Source organism: Brachyhypopomus gauderio, chromosome 9 (genome assembly GCF_052324685.1).
Source record: "Brachyhypopomus gauderio isolate BG-103 chromosome 9, BGAUD_0.2, whole genome shotgun sequence".
Lineage (NCBI taxonomy): Eukaryota > Metazoa > Chordata > Actinopteri > Gymnotiformes > Hypopomidae > Brachyhypopomus > Brachyhypopomus gauderio.
This window is the reverse complement of record NC_135219.1, coordinates 21,842,718-21,869,084: the sequence shown is the minus strand read 5'-3', so window position 1 is coordinate 21,869,084 and position 26,367 is coordinate 21,842,718. Positions and strand designations below refer to the sequence as shown.

The 26,367-nt window shown below is 41.4% G+C and overlaps 1 protein-coding gene across 2 annotated transcripts in view; it reads left to right on the top strand.

The window, feature by feature from the left end:
* The window catches only part of LOC143523463 (MAM domain-containing glycosylphosphatidylinositol anchor protein 2), a 150,402-nt gene extending 125,141 nt beyond the window's left edge, over positions 1-25,261 (top strand). Inside the window, exons 11-18 of one of the 2 annotated variants that reach the window (XM_077017934.1) lie at positions 2,447-2,624; positions 9,959-9,979; positions 10,704-10,859; positions 12,141-12,302; positions 15,171-15,304; positions 20,383-20,482; positions 21,061-21,185; positions 21,362-25,261. In XM_077017934.1, coding sequence (XP_076874049.1) covers positions 2,447-2,624; positions 9,959-9,979; positions 10,704-10,859; positions 12,141-12,302; positions 15,171-15,304; positions 20,383-20,482; positions 21,061-21,149 — 840 coding nt within the window. In that variant the 3' untranslated portion in view covers positions 21,150-21,185; positions 21,362-25,261. Of the gene's footprint in view, positions 1-2,446; positions 2,625-9,958; positions 9,980-10,703; positions 10,860-12,140; positions 12,303-15,170; positions 15,305-20,382; positions 20,483-21,060 lie in introns of both variants that reach the window. The other variant, XM_077017933.1, reaches the window with a different exon arrangement.
* Positions 25,262-26,367: the final 1,106 nt, after the last annotated feature.

Here is a 26,367-nt window from a genome sequence, read left to right as displayed (position 1 = left end):
ACGCCCCTTCCTTCCTCCCTCGCCTCCGCCTCCATACTCCATACTCCGTACTCGCACGATTGATCTGTCAGTTATGGATCAGCGTTGGACGTTTCCAGAGAGCACGATCGATACCGACCAGGCTAATTACGCGGAGGCAATTCAGTTCAGTCTCTGCTATGGCTGCAGAGGCAACTTTGATTAGTGCTCTGTCTCGCCTGGTACCACTGGCACTCTCTTTGATCAGTTTTTCTCTGGTTCTGAGTTCTTATAAAGTTCTTCTGAACCAGCTCATCAAGAAAATAGGAGGATAGTCCAGAAAAAAAACAGTACCACAGATCATTATTAACACAAAAGACAAGGATGACTAACCTGTCCATGCAAGATGAAAAAACAGGCTCTTGTAAATTGCAGTAAGACTAATTACATCTAAATATCACACTGGTTATGTATGATCGACATTTGTAGGATAACTTATAGAGCGCATTAGAAAACCATTCCAATATGACATGGACTAGACAATTTTACTCAATTTAAATTTGATGGTTTATTGTTTTTGCACCATCTGCTCCCAACTGCTGTGCACACGCTTAAAGACTCTGATCCAATTAATTCTCATTCCAGTCAGAGAGGCATCACTGAGAGCATGTGGCATGTGAAGGTAAAGGCAGTCGCTGAATTATGTAGGCGATTACCAATAACAAAACAACACTTTTTTACTTTTGGACCCAGTTTAACCGGGTTTTATCTCATAATGCATTTGCATTTTAATGCCAATTAAAAGTCTAATTGCATGAGCTCTCACTGTATCACTACAAACTGTCTGTTTCAAAGTGACTGTTCAAAGTCTGTTCATTCAGTGCTAGATTTACATAAGTGTGAAAAGAAAAACTAAAATATATGTAATTTTCTTTAGTTTTGATTTGTTTTGCACCATCGTGGGTAACATTTATCCAGACACATCACTGAACTTTAAATGTATACATTTATATGTAATTATCTAAATTATCTATATTTTATATAAATAAATTATTTATAGTGTGCTCCACTATAATTTTTTTGGTGCTTCCCCCTCCATCCAAATTGTTGGCCAGACACTGCCAGAGCAAGACGGTGCCTTTGTCTTGTTCTTTTAAAGGAGCTCTGCAGACCTCAAATGGGGGACTGGTGTAATCGCAGTGTAGTCGCAATTACTAATTAGTCTGCAGGTCTTTGTGAGAGCCCAATGCTATAGAGTAATGAGATATATTTTCTCTGCAGAGCTGGCCTTGTTTCGTGCTGAACATATTTCACAGGAACAGATCCTCAAGTGATCTCTGGTTTTTTAAGTTCTCCCGTCCAACTTGGTTTGCCTTATCTAGGGCTTGTTGGACACCACAACCTTCACAACTGCACAACGTCATGCTGTTGTCATGGGCTTTTTAGTGGTGTTCCCACAGCATATTGGTGCAGAGAACATAGAAAAAGTCTTCAGAACGGATAAATCAGCAAAGAAAACCATTATTATCACAAAGAAATCCTTAGTATCCAGTTAAATAGTTTCCTCAAATGATAAAATGTGGTAAATTGTAATTCAGTGTAACATTCTTAAAAATAGTTCACTAGTAAACTGGTCACTTTTCCATTTTAAAGTCCTCATGCTGTTTGACAGCTTATGCAGGTTTTGTCTGTCAATATATACAACTCTTTTTGTCATAACAACATGCAGCTGATGTTACAAAGTATTAATGTAAAATGTTAATGTAAAAAATGTAAATGTGCCATATTTTGTCAATTGTGATTTTTACACCGCAATTGAAATTTGTCCTCCGCTTTTAACCCATCTGTGCAGTTAGAACACACACACACACACACACACACATTAGTGATTACTAGGGGGCTGTGGATCACACGTGCCTAGAGCAGTAGGCAGCCCTAGCCCGGCGCCCGGGGAGCAGTTGGGGTTAGGTGCCTTGCTCAAGGGCACCTCAGTCATGGCCTCAGGTCTGGGAATTGAACCCACGACCCTCCAGTCACAAGACCAGTTCCCTACCACCAGGCCATGACTGCCCCTGTCTCATATTAGGATCCTGGTTACTCAAATGATTTCTGTTATATTTTGACAAGCTGTGATCTCAAATCTGCTCTTTTTTTCTACATTTTTTCTTGTGTTTTCTTAAATTGTTTGTATTGTTTGTATGAGTTCCATGCTTGGCTGGAGTCAGTGAGTCTCAAATGAGTGTGATACAGTGAAATGAAAAATATGCAGCTTGGCTAGCACTGTGTTAGCATCGTGTTAGCACTAGGAATCAATACCTTTTTTCTTGTCAAAAAAGCGTTTTGTTCTCACACGACTCTGTCTTTCACATGTCTCCTGTCCTCATGGCCACGAAAGGTCCGCAAAATTATAGAGTAAATTTTAGAGTGATCGGATTGGTTGCGCCGTGGAAACAGAGAGGTAACTGCGAACGTTGCTCCTCATCCTCAGACTGGGCAGCAGAGGTGGTGGGAGCAGGAGATCCCGGAAGAAGGTCCCATCCAGAAGGGGGAGTTGATGACCTATAATCTGACAGAGCTCATCAGGCCAGAGGCCTATGAGGTGCGTCTGACTCCAATTACACGCCTCGGCGAGGGCGACTCCGCCATCAGGATGGTCACCTACAGTGGTGAGTGTTAGCTGCAGTACGCCGCAGTTCACAGATTCACAGAATAGCATATTCTGTTTTTCTGGAAAAGTAACATACATAATTGCTGCCTTGGGCGAGTGACCTGTGAAATGAAAGGTGAAGGTGGTTTAACTTGGTTCAAAATGTAATGGTCTCATTAAAATAATCTAATTTTATAATTTCATGTGGTTTGGTTTGAATGACTGAATGTTTTTTTTCCCCCGGCCTAAATCAGCATCTGTCAGTTTGTTTTTGCATAAAAAAATCTTTCTCTGTCTAGGACTAACTGTGAATGTGAGAATAACTCAGTGACAACATAATTTCTGGTGATTTGATACACCAGAAACTACTTCTAGAAACTAGACTGAAAAGAAGTTCTGAATTCCTTAATGTTATTAATGTTTTGCTTTGCAAAGTGTCAATTTCAGCCAAGGGAGATGTGCTGCAGTCATTTAGTTTTGTCATGTTGGCTGTGGTGAACTAGGCCATTTTATAAAGCTTTAGCTGTTTTACACACCATTTTGGTGTTTTTACATAGAAATTACTTGTTTTGTGAGTGGACCTTAACTGGTGGCAGGAAGCATAGTGCTGTCAGATGTAGGAATACGGATACTCTGAACATCTTCTCTAGTTATTTTAATGGCTTGCCAATAGATGACTATGTGTGAAACATGAGAAGTCACCAATCGCTCTATCATGATTGACAGGTCCATCTCCCATGTTGATCCTATAACATGGGTTAAAGTTCTCCGTCACTACGACGGATTTCCGTCATTTGATTTTTTTGGGGAAAAAATCCGTCAAATCATAATAAACCACACACGCGCGTGCTATCTGTTTTGTGGCCGAAATATTATTCTCACTGGCGCTCATCAGCGCTGGATGGATGACGGCGGTGTCATTTGATTGACTTGCGGTTCATTCCGCCTTCAGATTTGCGGACAGTAGAAAAGTTTTTACCCCCCTCCTGCCTGGCGTGACCGTAGTGCGCGATTCTGTACACCTGCGCGAACGGTGGACTACTTGCTGCATCACATTCTTTTTGCAGTGTTGTCCGAAGCGATATGTGGTAGTATAAAGAAACACCCCTCAAAAACAGGGGAATGAACATTTACCTGACCAATTTTAATGTTGCAGTAGTGCTGGAATTTAGGCTAAAGTACTTTAAAATGCTTGAAATTGTAACGGGTTGAGCCACCGCGATTACGTCATTTTCGGCGTGCGGACCCTCGCGCTGCTCACGCCACTCGTGCTGCGTCAAGTATAAAGGCTTAAACCAGGCTTAACATGGATGGTGTTGTTCTGTTTGTATTTAAAAGCTCTATCCAGTGGTGTGATTTAAATTTGCCATTTTTGGACATTTAATTTTTTTGTAACATACCTACTTAAAGCAGGTAATCTTACGGCTTATGTTTTTGCGATGGTGAATCTGATAAAAACGAGAGATTCATACCTTTTAAAACTCACCAGGATTCACTAAATTTGACTTGATCTTTAAATCATTTTCTGGAAGAGGACCCCCAGATAACTCCCATTAAATACACATTTATGTACATTTATTGCTCAGATGTTCATTCTCTTTTCTCTCCTTACACAGGCTGTTTAGATAAATATACTTTATAAATGTGTTTATTGTGTAGAATTAGGCAAAAGAGGCCATTTCCCAACTACACCACATTTTCAGTAATTGCTGGCATTGTCTTTTGCCAGGAAAAATTTTCAGTCAAATGAAAATTTCTTGCTTTAACCCATGTCCTATAAGCTGTATGAGTTTTTTGACCACTGTCGTACAGTAATACAATAACCCTTATCAATGGGGTGAGGTTTCCTGATCCATAATCACTAGTCGGCTCCAGCAGTAGTCAGATCAAATTAAATGGCCAAAGTTTGTGGCTGGATATTTTCATATACCTTGTGTTAAACCCCACATACACAAAAGAAAATCTTAAATGATATATCTTCAAACAAATAGATTTGTATTTTGCAGACATGTACAGGACCTTCAGTATCTAGATTTGTCGGCTGATTTTTGTGTATTATGGACCATCATCCTGCCTGCCAGTGACAACTTAAAATGCAGCTGCAGAAACAAATCAAACTATACTGTGTGTGATCACTGCATTTGCGTGGATGGGCTAGTATTGACTCTTTTTTATTGCTTAATGTATATCACTAGAATAATGTAAAATCACAATAATACTGTATAGGTGTATGTAAAAATGTCATTTTTAGTTGTAGTTCTAAATATGATATACAGTAAAACAACGTGTCCGTTTAATAGCTTATAACCATAAACCTATGCACCTTGCCTGTCTTTGATGATGATAGTCTGTAAAAATGAAGGTCATTTGTTTTTTTCATTCCAGTTCTTTCATCCTCCAGTGGAATTGACTAGATATTCTGTAGAGTGATCCAGTGGATCTTACCCGTTTTGCTCCAGTTGTACTTCTACTGGTTTTCTGCAACCACATTTTGTGCAAATCTGGAAGTGACATCACCATGATGTCAATTCCAAATCGTCTGCGTCTATCTGCATTTCTATAGTCGTCCTATAACAATTGCACTTTGCATTTTTTAAAGATATATGTACAGATGCAAAAAATGGATAGTTACAGTCCTGAAATCTGATTGGCCGTGCTGTGCTGGAAACCACTGTAAAAGGAATATGATGTGGTCATAAATGTGATTTTACAACAGCTTCCATGACAAATAATTTGTTGCTATGCAACAGTAACAACTGCCTGCCTAGTGCATTACAAAAGGTATAGAGTATATATATCTAGCACTACTAAAAAACATTACTTCAAAATGGAAGTTAAAACAAGCAAAGTGGGGGGGAAAGCGTAGATGAAAGGGAAAAGGTCAACAAAGTAATTTATTCATTTATTAAGGATTAAAAGACAGAATGGAGTTATTTTCTATGGATCTTATGTTCTTGTAAATGTTAATCTGAACACATTTATTGTGCACTTGTGCCTGGCTTGCTTAACCATTAACCGGTGACCTCAGTGTGTTTAATTGCTCTGCTGTCACTGCAGTTGACCTAAATGTTTTCTCAGATTTGGAAATTTGACACTCCTGACCAGTGTATTAATGCTAAATATGCATGTGCACACCAGCAGTGATGGAAGCAATGAAGCAACCAGAAGTCATTTTCAGGAAGAGGTGGCTACACTACTCAGTGAGGAGCGACATGACCACTGGCAATGTGTAACAAGCAATAAGAGTGATGCAGAAAAAACTTGCAAATGTGCCATGATATGCAACAGCAACAAACAACTAGAATAGGTGTTCTCACATCATAAACAAAACACAAACCTTGGCTCCTAAAAAATATTTGTACCAATCATATTTAAATGGAAGAGAAGTCTGTCATCTCTGGGAGTCTTTGAGATCTTGAACTTTTTTGATCAATTTGAATTTCTCTGAGGATAAGTGTCCTAGACCATTCTTGAGTGATGTTGCTACTAATTACCTCCTTTGGGCAACGCTACACTGTTGACACAGGCTATCACACACAGAGTTATGTCCATATCTGCAGTGAATAAAGCCTTATTCTGCCACTCCAGGTGAAAGTTGTAAGTTTTCTTTTAAATCTTTTTTGGCAACCCCTCCTCATCCAAGTTTTTTAATTTGAAGAGACTGAAAGAGAAAATACATTGTAGTTGAGATCTGTGTAACAACTGGCCCTAACTGGGTAACTAATGAGCAGTGATACAGAAGAATACAACTCTGGTAAATGGAGCAACTGCAGTATTCGCATTACTCATACGGCCGATACGATCAACTTGTCAACATCTAATTTTTGTATAAAGTGCTTAAAATGCTGCATATGTTTGCATACGCTTTGCCTTTGAAGCTCTTGGATAGTTCTGTATGGACTGGTTACAAGATCCAGCAAAATGCGAGCACATAAAACGTAAGGTGGCACTTTATGGGCCAATTATTATTTCAAGCTAAATATAAAATAAAAAAAAATTTAACAGTGCGATTATTTTTTTAAATCATAGACAGTGGGTTTGATCAGTTGCATTATTGATTTTAAGAAGTCCAGGTTCTGATATAGCAGCAGCTAGCATGGTGATGCTCTCCAGTATCACCAATAGAAAGACAACAAGATCCACACAAGATGAAACAAAGCAAAATGATATCAGTTAGCCCAAAATTCACTATGGGGTAAGAGCTTTGTATTCTATATTTTAACGCAACTTACAGTGAATAAACTAATCTTTGCCACTGTGTTGCTAGCTTAGCAACACAAGGTTGTTAGCGGAATAATGTTAATAGTAAAGATAGTTATAAAAGATAATTATAACAGATTCTTTAATAAATCAGTAAGACTGTATGTTACAGCAAAGCATTGGACCTAAAATGCCTTGGATAGAATCGGGTGATAAAATCACTGTAATGCTCTGAAACATGGCTCATTGCTTTAGTAAAGCATCTAATGTATCTGTATTTTACTAAAGCATTTGCCTTTTTGGAAACATTATACTTTCTCCCCATTACATTTTAGTAGCATCAAAGCACATAGCGCTTGTGTTATTATATTTATTCTTGTGTTATGTGTTACTGTGTCCTGAGCCATGTCAAAACACGCTAGTCTGAAGTCAGAGACAGCTTGACTATCTATAATATCTGCAGGGATATGGTGCATTTCACAGTCAATGTTCGGTGCCGTACAAGCTGAAATAACTACATATATAAAAAATTGCAACTCACTAGCTGATAGGATAGGTAAGCACTGTAGTAGAGTCCCAGGCATGTCCCAGGCATCTATGTCCCAGGCAGTAGTTATGCCATAAAGGTTTGTTCATGTTGTATTGATGTTTAATACTCAGATCATGGTGTCAGTACTCTGCCTACGACACCCCTTCAGTATTCCACCTCACTGTCTTCACCCACGATGCTACGCTACTTCCCTGCTGATCCTCTTGAGGTCTTTCCCAGTTTAGATGCCTTCTGTATTGGTTTTCAGCCTGGCTCTGATTCTGGTATATGCCTTTCACCTGGCGAATATATCTTGGTTTGCCTGTTGTTCAACTCACGGTTTGCCTGATTAAGACTTGGGCTCAGTTCAGCATTTGTTCTGTCTGTAGACTGCATCACCCCATTCAGTGTTCCCCAAGCTCCAACTGCTCTCTCTGTGCCTCCTGATTAAAACCTTTACTGTGCTTGCATCCCGTTTCACTGAGTTTCATTACAAATGGCACGTAGCCAGATGGCAACATAATGCTGGCAATAATACATAAAGAACCCTGTGTAATTTTATAGCCATTGTGATCTTACAAAAGGACCAATTTGTAGGATTTCATTCAGTCCAGCACCTTATCTTTACTTTAACCATCTGTACATTAACAATACCCATAATCTTAACCATCTGTACATTAACCATAACCATTATGTTAACTATCTGTACATTGACCTTAACCATCTGTACATAACCATAACCTTAACTATCTGTGCATTATTTGTAACCGTAGCATGTGCACATAAACATTACTACGTTTTAATACGATGTGACTTTGCAGTCTCTGGTATAATATGTACTCCTTACATTAGAATAAACCTGAATTCGGAAGTGCTATAAGTTGATTTGTTTAGCAGTATCTGTGGGTGGCTTTGCTAATTTTTTGGCCTAGAAATGTACACTGCCTGTGTGTCTCTCACTACAGAATGTATCTCTATTACCAGAAATGTATTCTGACTGCATTCTCTATTACTCTAGAATGTGTCTCTATCCTGAATAATTATTTATTAGCTCAGACTAAAGGAAATTAAAAAGATGCTTTGTTTTGAATCATTCTGTATTTGCGTCAGACAAACAGAGCGATATTTTAATTAATGATCGTGCCAAATAGCATTTTATGATATGTTTCCTTTAGTCTTATTTTTCATCACTCTTAAAAGACATATAAAGACAGGACAGATCGATGCATAATATTTTTTTCATGCAATGTCTACTAATTCTAAGATGTGAATGTGAAATGTGCATTTTAAAGGCTTCATCATTTTATCTCTTTTAATCTGGCCAATGAACCATAAGCAACTCTCTCTCTCTCTCTCTCTCTCTCTCTCTCTCTCTCTCTCTCTCTCTCTCTCTCTCTCTCTCTCTCTCTCTCTCTCTCACACACACACATACACACACACACACACATACACACACACACACACACACACACACACACACACACACACACACACACACACACACTTCCCCTTTTAGCATTGCTGCTCTGCAATACAGATAGAATGTAGACTGAGTCAGATCTCTTAACCAATATTCTTTTACACATGTTTGCTTTGTGAGAGTGATTTGTTATTAGCTAGTTTAATCGAGTGGATTAAAATCAATTCTTTGCAGGAGCTAAAACATTTCATAAATCATGCCATGGTAACAAAGTTTTGCAGTTAAGCTGATGTACCACATTTATTTAGCATGGCACGAATCGATCATTAAAAAGCCCATGCATCTTCTTGACAGCATAGATTGTATTTACTCTGTGAGCGAAATTACTGTGGGCTATCTGACATATTGAAACAAGAAACGTTTTTATACCCTTGACCTTTTAGCTTGTTTTCTGTAGGTGTATCCTTCTTATATTATTGAGTGCTGCATATTGAGTAGTAACTGGTTTCAAATGCATGAGTTTACTTTTGTAAATACATAGTGCTTAACTGTTTCTCAGATGAGCTGTATATTCTGATTTGTGCACAGAAGGATAATCATTAAGGATTTTAAATTGTTCAGCATTTCAAAGATGAAGCCACCTCCTCAGTAGTTAGATGTTCATTTATGATTATCAGCAGTTTTCTCATGAATTGGAGAGCAATCTGACAGAGCAGACTGATACTGATAGCGAGGATATTTTTTCATCTTTATTTCTGTGCTATGGTTTTCTAGTAAATTGTTATTTCAGCTCAATTGTAATGCCTCATTATATCAGATATGTGATTTTCCACCTCCCTGTGTTAAATTTAATTACATCACGCATGTCTTATGTTCACAGTAATTAATTTATGTTTTAGCTGTGAATTGGGGAGGGGGTACAGTAATAAAGAGAGAAAAAAATCAGAAGAGTGTTCAAACTGAGACGTGGCCTTCACGGATGAGAGGAGGTGCATGCGGAGAGAGCAAACGATGTCTTTGACATGATTAAATAGACTAACTGATACTATTAGAATCATGCTACTGCTATGCTATTATGAAAGCATGTCTCAAAAAGGCTGCTTCGAAATTCTGTTGATCAAACTACCACAAACTATGTGAAGGTTTTTCTGCTGAACAGCCTACAATTCATTAAACTGTTTTCTCCTTTCTTTTTTTTTTACAGCGCCCATTAACCCACATCTGAGTGAGTACTTAATTTCATTTTCGTTTTCCTGAAGGCAGTGTGGCCTCTCTGCTGTTTGGAGCTATATTAGTCTTATCTGCAGCTGTACACACTAGAATAACATGGCTCTGGGCAGGCTTGCTTCAACATTTCCCAAATCTTCCTGCAAAGACCTAAGTTCTATGTTCATACACAGCCTCCATCATACCCCCTGTGGTGGCAGAGAGGGGATTGGTGGAAGTCCGTCTGAGCTCATGTGGATGTAGAAGGGCTAGCAGTGATGCTAAAGGCCGGCGACCTCATTTAATTCCTCAGGCGTACAAGTGAGGGAACGGTCAAGAGCCAGGACTCTTGGACTGTTTAACCAAAACACAGTGAGCTACCTGAGTGAGGGAAAAAAAAAAACGATCCCCCTTCTGTGAAAGGTCACCACTCTATAATGCTCCTAGATACATTTTAATAAAATCAATGAATATTTATCATCAGCAGCTCAAGCAGAATTGCAATGGCTCCTTGGTGATGCCGCCAAAATATGGATCGGCCTTTAAATGGTCTCCCAGTGGTGCGGAGGGGGTGTTGTGTGGACTGGTTTTGTTGTAAGGGTTCTGTCAGTGTGTTTAGGACATTATCCACGATTATGTAATCATCTGAACATGATAGCTGATGTCTGTCTGAGCTTCTCAGGTCTGTGCGCTCAGGCGTGTCTTGAATCTGTGGTAATGATCGCCTTCGTTTTTGGGCTCAGGGGAATTCCACTGCAGTTTTGAGGAGGAGCCAGTCTGCATGTTCACACAGGACAAGAATGACAACTTTGATTGGACAAGACACAGTGCTGCCACACGTGACACGAAATACACCCCCAACACGGGGCCGAGTGGGGATCGCAGTAACTCAAAGCAGGGTGAGTATGGCAGTCAAATAAAGGAAACGTCCGACCCTCCATACACGAAGAACATCATTATATCTGTCCTCAGTTTTCTGTACTTTATTTTGTTGAGATGGTGAAGGGATCCATATCAATGAAGGGTGATGTGCAGTGGTTTGTTCCCAACTCCCAACAAATTCCCCCCAACAAACAAAATGGTCTCGAAAACATCTTAAATGAAAGATGCATTCCAGATCCAACACCTCCATTTATTGACATGAGCACAAAAAGGCTTTTGATAGAGTGAAAGGAAATGAAGACGGAGATGTCTGGAGGGAGGTGGTCTGGTGATCGTAGCTTTTATGGGGAAAGCACCAGCAGCTGATGTTGTAAATAATACATTTGCTTTAATCATCTTAATGGCTCCAAACTGTCCTACATTTCATTACCATCAAAAGTCCTCCAGGGGCTGTAATTATTCCATATCAAATTCAGCTGAAGAAAAAATTCTATTTGATTTTGGCTGGAAGGCCTGTAATGTCTCCCTTCCACTGTCCAGAGTTACAGCTGAATGGGTTGAAAAGTCTCGCTATCGTCCAGGTTATTAAAAAAAAACGGGACATCGTGATTCATTTGAAACATAGTCTCCTGACACCCGAGTTCAGTAAAGAATATGTACTGCATGCATGTTCACCAGACACTTGCTTAAATGTCACTTTTTAGAAAGACTTACAGCTCCGACTCTAACCACCTGTCTGTAGCCATACATAATTTACATTAGCTATCTTTTGGCCCTTTATCAGTAGTCAATTCCAGAACACAGGACGGAACATAGTCAGCGGGATAATTTTGGTTGGCAAACTCCAGTTCCAGCAGCTTTGCTGTGTCTGATTATCTTGTAAAAGTTAAAAACTAACAGTTACGCTGCTAGATATACCAAACATCTGATGTTATACCAGAATAGTCCACCACCTCAACAGTAGCCAGTTAGAAGTGGTCTTGTCACCACAAACCGACCAGCGATGAACAACTTCAGGGTGTCTGGTCTGTGCATACCAAAAGATGGTCTATAGTGTTTAAATGCATCACATAAGTGTCCATAATGATGTGACCAGAGATTACAGATTCATAAGTGATTCTAATAAAGTGCCTGGCGTGTATTTAATCTGTAAAGCAGGTTTGGTGAAGCACTTTGACAAAATTATTTATATAGACCTGTTTATGCCACTTTGTCTTGACTGCTTGGATACTCACTGCCAAGTATGAATGCTTTTGTCACTTTAGAAGTTGCGCTCTGTGTGTTTTGTGTTATTCAAGGTTTCTACATGTACATCGAGACCTCCCGACCTCGTAAGGAAGGCGACAAGGCGCGTTTGTTCAGTCCCACGTTCAACGTGGCACCTAAAAACCCCTACGGCATCACCAACCCTCCAGCTTACTGCTTCGGTTTTTATTACCACATGTACGGCAAACACATCGGTGAGTGTGAGCTTTGCTCTAAACTTCACCACAGGAGAACTTCTCCTCAAGGGCACTCTCACAGCAGTGCCACTACTACCACCAGAAGACTCGGTTGGAGTAAGTGACTCTGAAGGCGCACATTTTCTGACAGCCTCTTAGAGGATCCCTGCATAACTGTACCATTAACGTGACAAGTTGCTGGACTAGACAGTTTGTCAGCTTCTAGCATACAGTGTAATGGGGAGAGGAGCTGCACAGTCTGTAGCCAGTAGGGCTAATCTAAATCACTCCTGATAACATCTCAAGATCCATTTCCTGTCTCTCGTGTGGAAACAGTGCAGACACATACTGTTGTTAATAGAGCAATAATGCCGTGGTGTCAGAACACATGGACTAATGCTCTAATAAGGTGAATGCAGCATTTTTTACCCATTCATACAAGAGCAGGTAGTGTCCTGCTGCCCGATGCTGTGGTCGTCCACCAGTGGCTTGTTTTAACTGCTCAAGAGATGAGAGCACTTTCACTGGGCATCCTAGTCCGTGTCCTCCATTGTGATTCCGGTGGGAATGTGTGTTTGCACCGGGCAGGAGAATCTCAAGCAGGCGGCCCTGCTGCGATATCCATCATGTCATTGAATCCATGGTGAGTTGTCTGTGACCTGGCACCATGGCGCTGGCCCTGCTCCTAACGCCCCAGCACGATGAACTGGTCCATCAGGCATCACTAACCAAGGAACCTGCCCACTTGAAAGGTAGCACAGTGAGCCCTGCTGTGAAAAAGGCAACACAGCCCCGCTCAGGAAGGCAAGCTCTTGTATGTGACTCTGATACGGCCTAAGCACAGCTGATGCCGTCACGTGTCCTGCAACGCTTTATTACTTCGTTGAACTTATGATTGAAAGTGATTGCATTGAATCTTTTCAATTTACAGTAAAATAGAGATAATAAATGTATTTATGGAAATGTATGGTTGAGTGGATCAAACCAGTATGCAAGTGCGGTGCTAATATATTCACAGCGTGTATGTGTCTGCTCACTGCCTTTATGTGAAGTTTGCTGGACATTGTAAGCACAGGTCATTGTGAATGTCAGCAGAGGTGTGTAGTAGGTTGAGCTGGTATGCATGGTCATTGACCCCAGACCTGTTGATGTGTATTCCCTTGTGATAAATCTTGGGGAAAATGTCCAGAAATGTGGTAGTGGAAATATGCAGACAGCAATATGTATTTGTTAAATAATCCTAAATAGTTTCACCTCAAACTACAGCTGAACAAAAAAATCGCCCCCCAAATGTAACGTTCAGTAGTTATTAATAAACACGATATTCAGTTAAACATTTAAGCACAGTCACACACACACACGCGCACACACACGCGCACACACACACACACACACACACACACACACACACACACACACACACACACACACACACACACACACACACAAAAGCATGTGCACTCTACCCTGACTGAAATGAGGCTGTTTGTGAGGGTTGACATTTCCAATTTGGAAGGCAGTGCCTCGCATTTGTCCTGCTGGACTGAAGGCAAATCTATCAGTGCTCGTCCACCCTCAACATGGAACAGAATTCCCTTCTTTGTGCAGGAATTTTGCTACATTTCTTCATGAGAAATGGCTCCACTTGGGCGTAACCTATTCCTCTTTTGTCTCTCGACTTGGCATGAGAAATGTAGCTTTCAACTTGCATCTAAGCCTCTGGGTATTTGCAAAGAGACTGCACAGTTATGTCTGATTATAGAGCAGAGTCCTCATGCATTTCCTTGGGTCAATTTTTACCGACCCGTAACCCCAAATGCACAGAGGTTCTTAGTTGAGTCTTCATGCTGTGGCCGGTAGAAATATTGACCAAAATGTTTTGGTCCCAGCAGTGGGTGATTCGGAATGAACAGACTGATAGGATGTAGCTTTGTGGAGAACTGGAGGTGTACCTGTGATCAGCATGGCATAGCTATGTTTTATCAAACCAGGCACAGGGTCAGATCTAATTAATGAGAAACACTTCAAAGTTTAATTTTGTAGTTCGCTCTCTCTACCTTTCTCTCTCTCTCTCTCTCTCTCTCTCTCTCTCTCTCTCTCTCTCTCTCTCTCTCTCTCTCTCTCTCTCTCTCTCTACCTTTCTCTCTGTCTCTCTCTCTCTCTCTCTGGTTTGTTTATGGGATTAAACCATTCACCTCAAAGCAAACACTCACTCTCATATGTCTGTACCTAAGAGGAAAGGGGATCAGAGGCACTTCCATTAGAGGGGATTCTTAATGCTATTCATCCTGGGGAGCACAGCAATGGCTTTCTCTATGGCTTACATCCGGTCATGTCCAAGTGAGAGCATACCTAAATGAAGCTGTTTATCCCTGTGGGTGTTCTCACTGTGGGTGTGTCTCCTCGCTTCTCTTTTCTTTCTCTCTCTCTCTCTCTCTCTCTCTCTCTCTCTCTCTCTCTCTCTCTCTCTCTCTCTCTCTCTCTCTCCATCTCTCTGTCTCAAAATTATGAGAATACGAAAAACGAAAGTGCTTCAGCTTTAGTTGGAAAAAGCTATGAATTTCTAGATGATACAAGCAAGAATGTGCAGATGCTTATAAACTCTTAAGGGTGTTGTGTAGTTAAATGAGGCTTTTGCTGCAAGTTTTGAAATACTTGCACAAACATGTTTTAGGTTTATTGCAAGGTCAATTCTATGATGCATTATAGTGTAATGCACTTTGAAGAATATTTAATGAAGTTTTGGCATTAAAAACGTAACGCGTGTCTTATTCATATTACAAATGACATATTGATTAATGTGCACATTTCAGAAACATCTCAAAGTGGGTTGTACATTTTAATGCTTGGGCAGTATGTGTTTTAAGTGACTCAATGTCTTTTCAGGCACACTGAACGCATTTCTGAAACAGAAGGGTCAGGCTACCTCAGACACGTCTCCAGTCTGGTCACTCAGTGGGAACCAGGGGGATCGGTGGAGAGAAGCCAAAGTCAGCATTCATCCCACTTCCTCCTTCCAGGTGAACACACTGGCACGCCAGACACGAGCCATTTGCTATGTTTTAAATAAGGGGGAAACATATTTTTGATCTAGTCGAAGAGTTAGATTTCTTTACATGAGTGGTTTTCATGGGGTAATTAGCTTTAATGCAGTGTGTCTGAGGAGTATGTGAACATGACAGAGATGATAGAGAGGAGAGAACATAGAGACGACAAAATGGAGGATAAATATATTTATTTGTATTTTAACAGATCAGGAATTCATCTGCTACATGATTGTGATTTTTAAATGTAGTTATTTTTGTCTTTGTATTACCGGGAAATCCTATGTGATGTGACATATGAACATTTTGCTTAAAGATTGCTTATCTAGTTTCTTAATTTACGATTGTGACGTCGGGTGCAGCGCGAAGGATGAGACACAAATCCCGGCTTGGTCACAGACGTCACGTTTATTGCGACACAAAATAGCGCAGTATGTGCACGTTTAAAGACTTAACGTAGACAACGTTCACAGAGAACATTCAGACTCAGACAACGACGAGCACAGGACACTGCGCGAGCGCACATTAAATAGACAGACCACATTAGCCCCACGTGATTACGAGACGATTCACAGGTGAGACACATTATTCACACGACATAGCCCTCACCACGAAGTCCCTCTGACGCAGACAAAGCACGTGGACTACGTATACACACGCCCAAAAGTGAGGGGCCGGGGTCCTCAACGTGACAACGATACTGTTATGTAAAATGTTTATATGTGAATACAGTATATTACTTTTATACATATATAAATATACATTATATATATATATATATATATATATATATATATATATATATATATATATATATATATATATATATATATTTATATATAATATAATATATATATAATATACAATATATTTATATATATATATATATATATATATATATATATATATATATATATATTGTGATGGCAGAGGAGCTGTATATAGAGAAGCCCCGCCTCCCGCGAAGCAAGGGACACTGGGAAACCTCTTTCCGCAATGTTCTGTAAATGACACCCTGTTTAAAGTAATTAAAAGATCTGAAGTTCGGTTCTGCGAAAATAAATGGAAGCGATCACGCCAAGTCTCAGGGAAATAGGATGGTTTAATATGTAAAGTGCGCAAACCAAACCCGTGAACTGATCCGAATTAAGGATATAATAACCAGCAGTCAACTGGTACAAAGACAAGACATATATAGACAAACAAACGACCCTCAGGTGAGACGGATCGCGGGCTCCGCCCACCTGAGGGACGAACACAACGCCACACCCACAGGACAAGCTGCTGCTGTAGACGGGGGCGACCAGTAGGGGGCCGCCGTACCGTGACAGATCCCCCCTCCAAGCCGCACTCCCCTCCACCGGCTGTGCGGCCTACAGCAGCAGCACACAAAACAAAGGGGCAGGCAGGCAGGGACAAGGGACACACCCCCTGTAGTCCCGGAGCTGAAACACAAAACACAAACAGGTTAGCTCACCTACCTGGGCGGGACCCTGGACCGACTGGGCCGTCAACAAGACAAAACCACGCCCCGGTCGGTCACAGGGCCCTCACGCCCTAACCGGCCTTAAGCCGCATAGCCCCACAGGTGCGAGGACGGCGGGCCACGGCTCCGTGTCCGTCCGGGGTGTATGTGTGCAGGTTACCTCCCTGGGGCGTGGCCAAGTCACCTCCTGGACCTACCTCCTCCCGGAGCTGGCCCCTGCCTTCTGCTAGGGGCCACCCCAGCCTCCTGGGGAGTCAGCCCCAGCCGGGGCCTGACTTTACGAGGTGGACTCCTCCACCAAACCCAGGAGCGCCAGAGACCGAGGCCCAGAGCGCCCTTATCGCGGGCTGGGGAACAGCCCCCAAGGGCCTCCTGGTCACCCCGAGCAGGAGGGAGGGTCTCCATCTTCAGCAGGAGCTCTTCGGACCAGAGCCCTATCGTCCCCAAACATCCGGGGGCCCCAGCCCTCTAGGGAGGGGCTCTTTCCGACCGGGCTCCGGTCACCCCACGACATAAGGGGGCTCCTGCCAGTTGGAGACCCCCACAAGGTCCAGGACTGCCACGATCCACCGCCAGGGAGAAGCACCTGCCCATAAAACACAAAATGCACACACACACCCACACACACCAACACAAAACACATACGCGCACTTACCCTGACCATCTCGGTACCCCGCATCCGGGGGGAGGGGTCTCCATCTCAGCAGGAGGGGACACCAAACAACTCACCTGATGCATCAGGAGAGGGGCCCCTACCGGCTCCGGAGAACACCCTCGACTACCTGGTCAGGGCCTCCCTTAGGAGCTACGCCCTCCGTGCCATATTCCGTGGCACGGGACCACCACTGGTCCACCCCCAACACACATTCAAGGGGAGGAGCATGTGTGGAATTACACACAACATAATCACGGGCACGCAGGAACAACACACACGCAAAGACTAGACAAACAAAAAACAGTTTACAAACAACGAGCGAACGGCACTCTTACATGCGTGCTCGGTATGTTGTGACGTGCCGCTCAGATCGCAGTCGCTCCCCCACACAAAACACAAGACGACAGGGGAGCGAGGCGACAGTGACGAGCGGCACCCGCGTCACACACGAAACACTAAACACAAAACGCCACGAGCACGCACACAGGTCCACACGCCCGTTCACATGTACACTTCACCCACACAACATGAAGAGTTTTACAGGGAAGACGCCCTGGTCCTCGCCGTGCAACACACAAAACAAACGCACGGCGAAACTCTTCAGACAGACAAACGACGGACATGAAGAGCTGTCTCAGGGCAGACTGCCCTGGTCCTCGCCGTGCTACACACACACAAAACACAACACAAAAGCACGGTGGAGCTCTTCAAACAAAACACCACGCAGACAAACACTTACCACGAGACATGACCACGAACGAAGGAGAAAGCAAAGGAGACTGGCGGCTTCCGAAGGTGGCTGGTTATTCTGTGACGGGCAGGGTGAGCGAAAATAAATGGAAGCGATCACGCCAAGTCTCAGGGAAATAGGATGGTTTAATATGTAAAGTGCGCAAACCAAACCCGTGAACTGATCCGAATTAAGGATATAATAACCAGCAGTCAACTGGTACAAAGACAAGACATATATAGACAAACAAACGACCCTCAGGTGAGACGGATCGCGGGCTCCGCCCACCTGAGGGACGAACACAACGCCACACCCACAGGACAAGCTGCTGCTGTAGATGGGGGCGACCAGTAGGGGGCCGCCGTACCGTGACAATATATATATATTGTGATGGCAGAGGAGCTGTATATAGAGAAGCCCCGCCTCCCGCGAAGCAAGGGACACTGGGAAACCTCTTTCCGCAATGTTCTGTAAATGACACCCTGTTTAAAGTAATTAAAAGATCTGAAGTTCGGTTCTTAGTGTGACGGGCAGGGTGAGCGAAAATAAATGGAAGCGATCACGCCAAGTCTCAGGGAAATAGGATGGTTTAATATGTAAAGTGCGCAAACCAAAACCCGTGAACTGATCCGAATTAAGGATATAATAACCAGCAGTCAACTGGTACAAAGACAAGACATATATAGACGAACAAACGACCCTCAGGTGAGACGGATCGCGGGCTCCGCCTACCTGAGGGACGAACACAACGCCACACCCACAGGACAAGCTGCTGCTGTAGACGGGGGCGACCAGTAGGGGGGCGACCAGTAGGGGGCCGCCGTACCGTGACACTTAGCAGTAGAGATGTTCGAGATGGTTTGTTGTTAGCCAAGGGAGTTACCAGAAGGGTGAAACTTAATCCAGTTATTGACCTGGCAGCGAAAATTATGAGAGAGCAGGTCAGAAAGTAGTGAGCAAAAGAAATAAAAAGGGTTGTTTTCCAAACATGAGTCTCTCTACCGGCCTCTCTGTTCATCCGACGCTACAATATATATATATTGTATATATATATATATATATATATATATATATATATATATATATATATATCTCCAAATTATGGGAATCAGGTGTTCCAGTCACTCCCATGGCCACAGGTGTATAAAATTAAGCACCTATACATGCAGACAGTTTTTACAAACTTTTGTGAAAGAATGTATCACTCTCAAGAGCTCAGTGAATTCCAGAGTGGAACTGTGATAGGATGCCACCTGTGCAACAAATCTAGTTGTGACATTTCCTCGCTAAATATTCCACAGTAAACTGTCAGCTGTATTATAAGAGAATGGAAGTGTTTGGGAACAACAGCAACTCAGCCACAAAGTGGTAGGACACGTAAAGTGAAGGAGCGGGGTCAGCTATGCTGAAGCTGAAGGATGCTGAAGCGCATAGTGCGAAGAGGTCACCAACTTTCTGTAGAGTCAGTCATAGACATCCAAACTTCATGTGGCCTTCAGATTATCTCAAGAACAGTGTGCAGAGAGCTTCATGGAATGGGTTTCCATGGCCGAGCAGTTGCATCCAAGTCATACATCACCAAGTGCCAATGCAAAGCGACAGATGCAGTGGTGTAAAGCACGCCGCCACTGGACTCTAGAGCAGTGGAGGCTTGTTTTCTGGAGTGACGAATCACGCATCTCCATCTGGCAATCTGATGGATGAGTCTGGGTTTGGTGGTTGCCAGGAGAATGGTACTTGTCTGACTGCATTGTGCCAAATGTAAAGTTCTGTTGAGGGGGGATTGTGTGGGGTTGTTTTACAGGAGCTGGACTTGGCCCCTTAGTTCCAGTGAAAGGAACTGTGAATGCTTCAGCATACCAAGACATTTTGAACAATTCCATGCACATAGGATTGCATACCAAGACAGTATTAATACAGTGTGCATATATATATATATATATATATATATATATATATATATATATATATATATATATATATATATATATATATAGTATGTTAATCATATGTCTAAAATCCAAATCACTGCATTAGAACAAAGTTGTCTATCTATCAAAGCAAACAAAAATATTATTTCAGCTCATCATAAAGGGCTTATTAGGCGCAGTTAAGCAATATATTTGTGTTATTTTTTAAATATCATAAATATCATAAATCTTGTTTATGATGCCTTTACACAGGTGATCTTTGAAGGCGTCCGAGGTCCAGGGATTGAGGGTGACATTGCTATTGATGATGTCACTCTAGAGGAAGGGGAGTGTCCTGACCCTCCGTCCAATCGTATGTATCAAATATACACATTACCATAGTAACCACCGCATAATGTATGGGTGCTAGCCATGGTAGCTGTGTCCTGCACAATTGTGTAATTGCACCTGGGGACACACAGTGAGAGCAGAAAGGTGGAGAGAAGGGAGAGTTGGGTAATAGCCTGGAATTGACACCGCTATTGACAGGGAAATAAGGATTTTGTTCCACTCAGCTTGATCTTTGATGAAATCTATAAGTAAATGGGGTGCTAAATGGGTCAGGTCTTCTCCGCACTACCAGGCTTGTGTCAGCCAGAACAATCTCTTCTCTGAATACTTGTTAGTTGATTAATGTAATTGGGTTGCAAATGTGTTTTTACAACAAATGAGCCAATGAGCCAGAATTTCATCAAACGGTACTATTCTATAGTCCACAAATCTTAAGTAGTCCAGTAAATATTTAAGTGAGTCATTTATTTGGAATCTAAATCTTTCTCTTTCTCCACATCTCCTTTCTATATCCTCTCTCTCTCTCTCTCTCTATCTATATCTCTCTCTTTCGCTCTCTCTCTCTCTCCCTCTCTCTCCCTCCTGCTCTTATATCTTTAGATATCATATCAAAAGCATCACACAGAGTGACACATATATGGCTGTCATGCACCACCCTGGCTTTCACACTGTTCCGGGGTCAGAGGTGACCACCTCGTTGGGTGAAGACTAATGACGGTGTCTAGGTTGGTGTCCCTGTACCCTCGATATATAATCACCAAAGATTAACACTTTCTGATTGCTGAGAGGGACACAGCACTGGCTTAACATGGATCATGAGAAACAAAACGAAGAAAAAAAATAACAAAAAAGTAATAAGGATTTTCAAATTTTCAAAAACAATCTGCAAACTCTGTTTCAGTAAGATGTTTCGCAGGGACTCGGATGATGGCACTTCCATGTAATGGAGTAGCTGATGCAGGGGGCGGGGCTGAAGGGAAGGGCTCCCATACAGATCTGAGGACAGTATGTAAAGCACAAGGACAACTTTGCCAGCTGGCAGTAAAAAGCTCATTTGTAAAGAGTGAGGATGTGAAGGGTGATGGCGTTCTCCCCTCGGCTCTCCACGTCGAACAGTGTTTCATCCTCCTTGTCCTTCAACGTGTTCTGGGATCTCATCGGCTTTCTCCACCTCCCACCCTGATGCGTTACGTTAACAGGATTTGTCCTTTCTTTGGCTTTGGTGCTTTTTAAAATGCAGAGAAAAACTGTGGCAAAAAAACAAACAAAAAAAAAACTTCAAATATCTGCTTTATATCCCTCCCTGAGTAGCTGCCTATTTTGATTTTCCAACACTGTGCTCACGTCCCCTAGTGGCAGGTCAGGGGTAGGAGACCAGGCCAGAGATGAATGCAAGTGGGTGATGGAGGTGGAGATGGAGGAGAAAATGTAAGGACTGACATGCTGAGGCCTGAGGCAGGAGGTGGTGGAGGCTCAAGAGGTGGAGAAGTTCAAGACCGTGTCGAGAACAAGCAGTCTCCTCTTTCTTTCGCTTCCAGGAAAGTGACGTAATTGGAGCCACTTTCTGCCATGAAATACAAAGTGCCTTCAGATTATTAACAGAATCGTGAGCCTGGCCGTTAAACACCAAACACGTAGTGTCTATGTTTCTGATGTCACCGATGGGCTATTTTATACACGATTATTTTGCTCCTTCAAGTGCTGATTTGAATGGCACAACCACGACAGAGGAGATCAAAGGTGGCCCTGGGAGTCAGCACAACAGCCTACCTGGAAGAACCCAGGTGTGTCTAAGGAAGGGTCCTTCCTCACACACGTAGCCTTGGGATCTGTCAGAAGGCACCTGTTCTCTGTGGCAGCTGCATAAGTGTCACACAGTCGGTGTGCCGTACTGGGAACAGGAAGGTCGCTGGGAGTTGCCTGGAATGTGGCACACAGACACAGTGGCCTGCCACATTACTGCTTCAGACAGAGTCTCCTCAAGTGGGCCTTGGGACAGGAAAAGATAAACACAGTTCACAGTCCAACACTATGGAGATGATGGCAGGTTACAAAACCTGCATAGATATAAGGCCTGCTGCCCCTACCCATGCCTCTGCCATTTATATATTGAACAATGTGCATTCTGACAAGAAAAAAAAAAGATGAATTATAATGATATTTTATTACTCTAGTGAGAATGTTTCTCTGATTTTACACAAACTGTGAAAATAATCTGTGGAAGAATCTACCTGAGAGCATCCATAACCAGCCGGTTTTTAAAAAAATATATTGTAAAAAAAAATAATAAATGAAAGAAAAGGAAAAGAACATTTACGTAATATTGTTGGTTATGAAAAAAATGTTTTGAGGAACTGTGTCTTGTTTCTTAATTTTATGTTAGAACTGTTATGACTTTCAACTTTCTTTCATTCTTGTTGTCTCCCTTGCATTGCTGAAATATCAAAATGGGCGGAAACATATTGAATAAGTTGGTTTGGTAAATGTATAACTTGTATATGTAAAGAAGCTCTGTTATTCAAGGTTTATATGAAATGTTTATGTATGAATACAGGAAGCACAACACTTAGGATTCAACATTTAAAATGCAGTATAAATTCATATATGTGACTTTCTTCTTACAAAGCCAAGTACACGAAAACTAGAGATTAAATTCAAAAGCTTTTGTAACACAACCATACAAGAGAACAAACTTAGCATGAGAATGGTGCCTCTGTACAGATGGCCTCTTCTGTCACCCAAATAACTTTCATTGACACAGTGACAAAATGCATTTGAATGGATTCAACGCCGTTACTGAAATAGCATCTTCACACTCACTGTTTCCATGATTTTGCTGCTGGGAGTCTGTGAAACCTCCACTGGTCATTAATATGTCTGTCTCATGTGCAGTGACAGTATGTGTATGTGTATACATGAACATTTAAAGAGATGCAGTCTAAACTCAGTTTCAGTTCTGACATTATATCTAAGTAAGAATGTGAATGGAAAAAGGAAAGCATTGGCAAAAATGAATTGATTTAATTGAAAACCTCAGTACCCTTGGTTTTGTCAGTGTGAGTCACATATATTTCCTGGTATATGCAGTGTACAATAGGTGTGTTAGGCAACAGATTCAGTACATGTAGAAGATTTAAGTGAACAAACCAGAGCACAATGATTGACAGTCATTATAAACATTCATTGCATGCAAAATGTCATTCCATCATTACATACATTCATTAAGTACACTTGTTCTTCTGGACATCAGTCCACATGCTATTTCAGAGTTCCGTTCAGTATGGAGGGTCGGATGGCTAAAACATGATTTTTTAAAGCATCCCATTACAAAAATAATAGAAAATCCAGGGAGATATTGACATTACAGATGTCCAAAGTAATATTGTTATTTTGCATCTATCATATGCTTTATCATGTTGGCTTGTTACAGGAGGGAGACAGAAAGAAACCATCACTGATGCTTTTCCTGTCATTCTGTGACCCTCAGCTTTGGCACATAATACACTTTTGTTAACTCAAGCAACATTTTGATGCTGTACTTCCCAAGATTACATAATATATCATAGTCCTATTATTATATAGTAGTGATTTCTCTATATTTTACCAATATATTCTGAAGGTATGAAAGAACTCACTTTGAGTGATTCACAAATTATATCTGTTTCGTCTGCAGTGCACACCATGCCATTTCTTCTGTAAAATTCACACATAAACACATATTAGGTTTATTAATGTCTGATACATCTTTTGTATGGTGTATTATGTATACATGTGTAACAGTTATATATTTGTGATTTCATGTTATGGGGAAAAAAGTGCAGTATTTGTAAAAATCAGGAAATAAACTCCGCTATTCAAATCTTAGTGTTAAAAGCAGAACATATGGAAGAAGGCTTTTCCGAGATATTTATTGTATATCCCTCCCAGATATTTAGGTGAATGTCCAGTTTTAAACCAGGTCTTTGATTTTAGGCCAAAACCCTGTTACCTTGATGCTGAATACACAAACCCATAAACACACTTTGATGTTTGTTTGCCGACCTTGCAAACGATGTTCATGACTACATCAACTAGTTAACATAAAAGTAAAAAAATTTCTCAAGGTCATTTCAAATTTGAAACACATTCAAATATCAAACCTGTCCAACATATTTTTTACATATTATTTGTACCAATTTACTTTTCACTTATTAGTGTTTGAGTTTCCTACAGTGCTCCTGGATTAGCTGTGCACCTCACTATTTACTCTGCTTGGCCTGCTCTAATACCTCTAAATGATGATCTTATTATCAAGTTCTCCATGTTCTCAGGCCTGAATAGGGAGAACAGCCTGCTAGGCAGAGCACTGCAGGAGTATTAAGGCTGACATTGGGAAACACTGACAAATTTGCTCCTTAACTCTATGGACCATAAATTCACTCAGAGGAATACCAAGGTATTTCAATTGCTTATATAGTTTGTCAATTAAAGAAGGGCTCCCATGATGTGAGAGCCACGCCTCTTTTCACTGAATAATGCTAATCTACACATGGCCATGTTGGTAGTGAAACACAGTCCTCCATTTTCCTCTGTTACATTAGAGACTCTGTTCCCTGCGAAGAATAGTATACAAGTAATGTACATAACTCTGAGATAGGGCAGTTCTGGGAAACCATATATGAAGAGATCTAGGAAAAGCGTATTAATCCTGAACCAAAATCTTTTATTGACATCCATCACTGTGCTCTGATTTGTATTCTGTTTAAGCTTCTTTTCACTGTATTTCTTTGGCTTTATCACAGATTTTTGTGCCATCCCTGCAATTAATGATGAAATAATTAAAAAAAGTATTTTACATATGTTTTACATATGTTTCCTCTTTTTCCTCATAAAATGCTTTTGTTTGTGCTGATGAGACGAGATACGTGAGCACACATCACGTCGTGTCACGTGTAAGTGAACATGTGCATCCCACAGGTTGGTGATACAGAAATACAGGATTCCTACTTAGAGACCTACCAACATTCCCAGTTTAATTTCAAGGTCTTGATAGGTCTTGATAGAACCGGATCAGGTGCATTAGATTGGAGCTAGATCTAAACTGTACGGTGGTATGTTTTCAGAGCCAGGTCTTAGCATTCCTGCTTTGAGTGCTAATATGTTGTAAGTGAAATTTCATGCTATATTAAATACCAATACTTACCTTCTTAGGACATAGGACCGGAGTGAAAACCACCTAATTCAGTTAAAATTACTGGGAACTTAGTGGCTGGTTTTGTTGCTGTTTTTAGAACTGCCTACATTTCTTCACTGGTCTCTGTAACCCGTTCTTTGTGGTGGCTGTGAACTCTATGTCCCTGTGGTTCACAACTGTATGTTCTCAAGTTCTGTCTTTTTGTGGATGTAAACCACGTTTCTTCAGGTGAGAAAGAGCCCATATATTGGGTTTTGCTGGTGTTATGTGGACCCAGCCTGGAGATCCACTGAAGTGCTAATGGTTATGGAAAATATGAGGGCTCACTGGAGAAAAACTTCTGTCCCTTGGGGTTTCTGTTGACTGTTGCATTCACTGTTTTACTATGAAGCATCTATGAAGCATCTTGTGAGTCCTGTGTTTGTTCAATACTGATGGCGTTCTGCTAGATTTTTAAACAGTGTTCTGAGTCTGTATCACCACTTATCACTGACTTATCTGAATAGAAACCTGCGGGTCAAATTACAACAGAATGCTTATCAAAATCTTTGAATATTGTAAATCACATTTTTAGTCAAGTTGCTTATCTTAATGCTATTGGTATAAATATTCTGTCTGGACACTTTTTTCATATTCTTTCTAATAACAAGAAAGCTGGCTATGAACAAACAAGGGTAATTTAATGGTCTTGTCTACATTACCGAATTTCTTCATTAACCCAGTTCAGAATCCTT